Source organism: Stegostoma tigrinum, chromosome 38 (genome assembly GCF_030684315.1).
Source record: "Stegostoma tigrinum isolate sSteTig4 chromosome 38, sSteTig4.hap1, whole genome shotgun sequence".
NCBI classification, from domain to species: domain Eukaryota; kingdom Metazoa; phylum Chordata; class Chondrichthyes; order Orectolobiformes; family Stegostomatidae; genus Stegostoma; species Stegostoma tigrinum.
In genome coordinates this window covers 25,553,317-25,555,523 of record NC_081391.1, presented here as the reverse complement: position 1 = coordinate 25,555,523, position 2,207 = coordinate 25,553,317, and the positions used below count along the sequence as shown (strand labels likewise).

The 2,207-nt window shown below is 46.5% G+C and overlaps 1 protein-coding gene across 1 annotated transcript in view; it reads left to right on the top strand.

Moving 5' to 3' along the window:
- Window positions 1-2,149: 2,149 nt before the first annotated feature.
- ddx47 (DEAD (Asp-Glu-Ala-Asp) box polypeptide 47) overlaps window positions 2,150-2,207 on the top strand; it is a 29,690-nt gene continuing 29,632 nt past the window's right edge. The window contains exon 1 of the mRNA XM_059640743.1: window positions 2,150-2,203. Coding sequence (XP_059496726.1) covers window positions 2,150-2,203 — 54 coding nt within the window. The remainder of the gene's footprint in view (window positions 2,204-2,207) is intronic.

The following is a 2,207-nucleotide window of genomic DNA, read 5'->3' as shown; positions in this document are numbered from 1 at the left end:
TTCTTTACTCAGAGAGTGGTAAGGGTGTGGAACGCCCTGCCTGCCAATGTAGTTAACTCAGCCACATTCAGGGCATTTAAACAGTCCTTGGATAAGCATGTGGATGATGATGGGATAGTGTAGGGGGAGGGGCTTAGATTAGTTCACAGGTCGGCACAACATCGAGGGCCGAAGGACCTGTTCTGCTCTGTATTGTTCTAGGTTCTATGTTCTACATATAATTTTGTCTTCAGGTATTCCTCAGAGAAGAAAGGTAACAATACAGGTAGATAAGATTGTATACAAGGCACATAGAATGCTCTCCTTCATTGGCAGAGGCGTAGAATGTGAAAGTAGGGATGAAACTGGATAAGACAGTGGTGAGACCACAGCTGGAGTATTGGGTGCAGTTCTGGTCAGCACATTATAGGAAGGACATTATTGTTCTGGAGAGAGTGCAGAGAAAATTTACTAGAACGTTGCCAGTGCTGGAGAACTGTAGCTATGAGGAGAGATTGGAGAGATTGGGATTGTTTTCCTTGGAACAGAGAAGGCTGAGGGGGCGACATGACTGAGATACACAAAATTGTGAGGGGCAGAGATAGACAGGAGGAACCAGTTTCTCCCAGGCAGAGAGAGATCAGAAACCAGGTCATAGATTCAGGCTAAGGGGCAGATGGATGTGAGGGTGCAGACGTTAGAGGATGTCTGGAATTTGCTGTCTGATTTGGTGCTGGAGGCAGAGACCCTAAACTCTTTTAAAAAGATCTGCATCTTAAGTGCTGTAAGCTGCAAGGCTATGGACCAGGTACAGGAAGATGGGATCAGAAAGAGTATCTGGGTGTCATTGGGTTGGCATGGACAAGATGGGCCAAATCATCCCCACTTGTGCCATATCATTTGATTTGATTTATTTACGTAAATACGGTGAAAAGTTTCACCGTGAGAGCAATACAGACAGATATTAGCAAACAAGGGCATACAGATCATAGGGTGCTTAGAGTGAGAGACACAAGGTTATAGCTGCACCGGCTGTGCACAAAGCAAGGTCAACATTATCTGAAGTTAGAGAGTCCATTCATCAGTCTAATAACAGCGGGGAAAAAGATGTTCTTGAACCTGTTTGTGTTCAAGTTGTGCATAATGGAAAAGGTTGTAGGAGAGCATTATCAGGGTAGGAAGGGTCTTTGATGATGTTCTCAGTCTTTCTCCGGCAATGAGAAGTGTAAATGGAGTCCATGGATGGGAGATCGGCTTCTGTGATGGTCTGGGCTGTGCACACAATCTTCTGTAGTTCCTTACGGTCCTGGGCAGAGCAGTTACCGTACCAGACCATTTTGCACCCACTCAGCATGCTTTCTATGGTGCATCTATAGAAGTTGGTGACGGACCTTATGGACATATATTTCCTGAGGAAGAAAAGGCGTTGTTATGCCTTTTCAACCATTGCATCGACATCAGAAGTCCTCAACAAGTTGTCAGTTATTGTCAGTTGTAGGAAATTGACGTTCTTCATCCTCTCCATCTCAGCTCTGTCGATGCAGATGGGGGCTTGTCCTCTTCCTTTCTTCCTGAAGTCAATGATTAGTTCTTTCATCTTGCTGATGCTGAGAGAGAGGTTGTTTTGGTTGCAACACATCACCAAGCCCTCTACCTCCTTTCTGTATTCTGATTCATTGTTGTTTGATGTTCATCTTACCACAATGGTATCATCAGTAAACTAGCAGATGTTTGATGGTTCTGTGAAGCGTAGGTATTAATCGGGGCTGTAAATAGCAGAAAACAAGTCAAGGTCTCCCGAAAACAAAGCAATATGGAGCTGTGATAACATGGGAAAGTGCTGAATTTTGGGGGGGGGGGGGCAGGGTGGTTTAAAGATGTGAGAACAATCTATTTTGCCAATACATTCTGACCTCACTCCTGTGTCCAATGTCATTTGGTGGATACACGACTCCCCCTAGGGCTCATGTTCCTATAGCCCTGATCATTCTGCATCCAAGGACATCCCTTGCCCAAGGAGGCTGGTTCCAAAACACAACAGCCACAGGAACTCTCATGTCCCCAACACGTGCTTAAGTGCGTCCCCACGCGCCGGGGTGAAATCCCTCACCAGAACTACAGTTCCCAGTGTCCGCAGCGCGGCGCATGCGCATTGTGTCCCCGGAGCAAGATGGCGGCGGCAGCGGAAGGCGAGGCCGAAAACGCGGAGAGTTTCCGACAATTGGTAC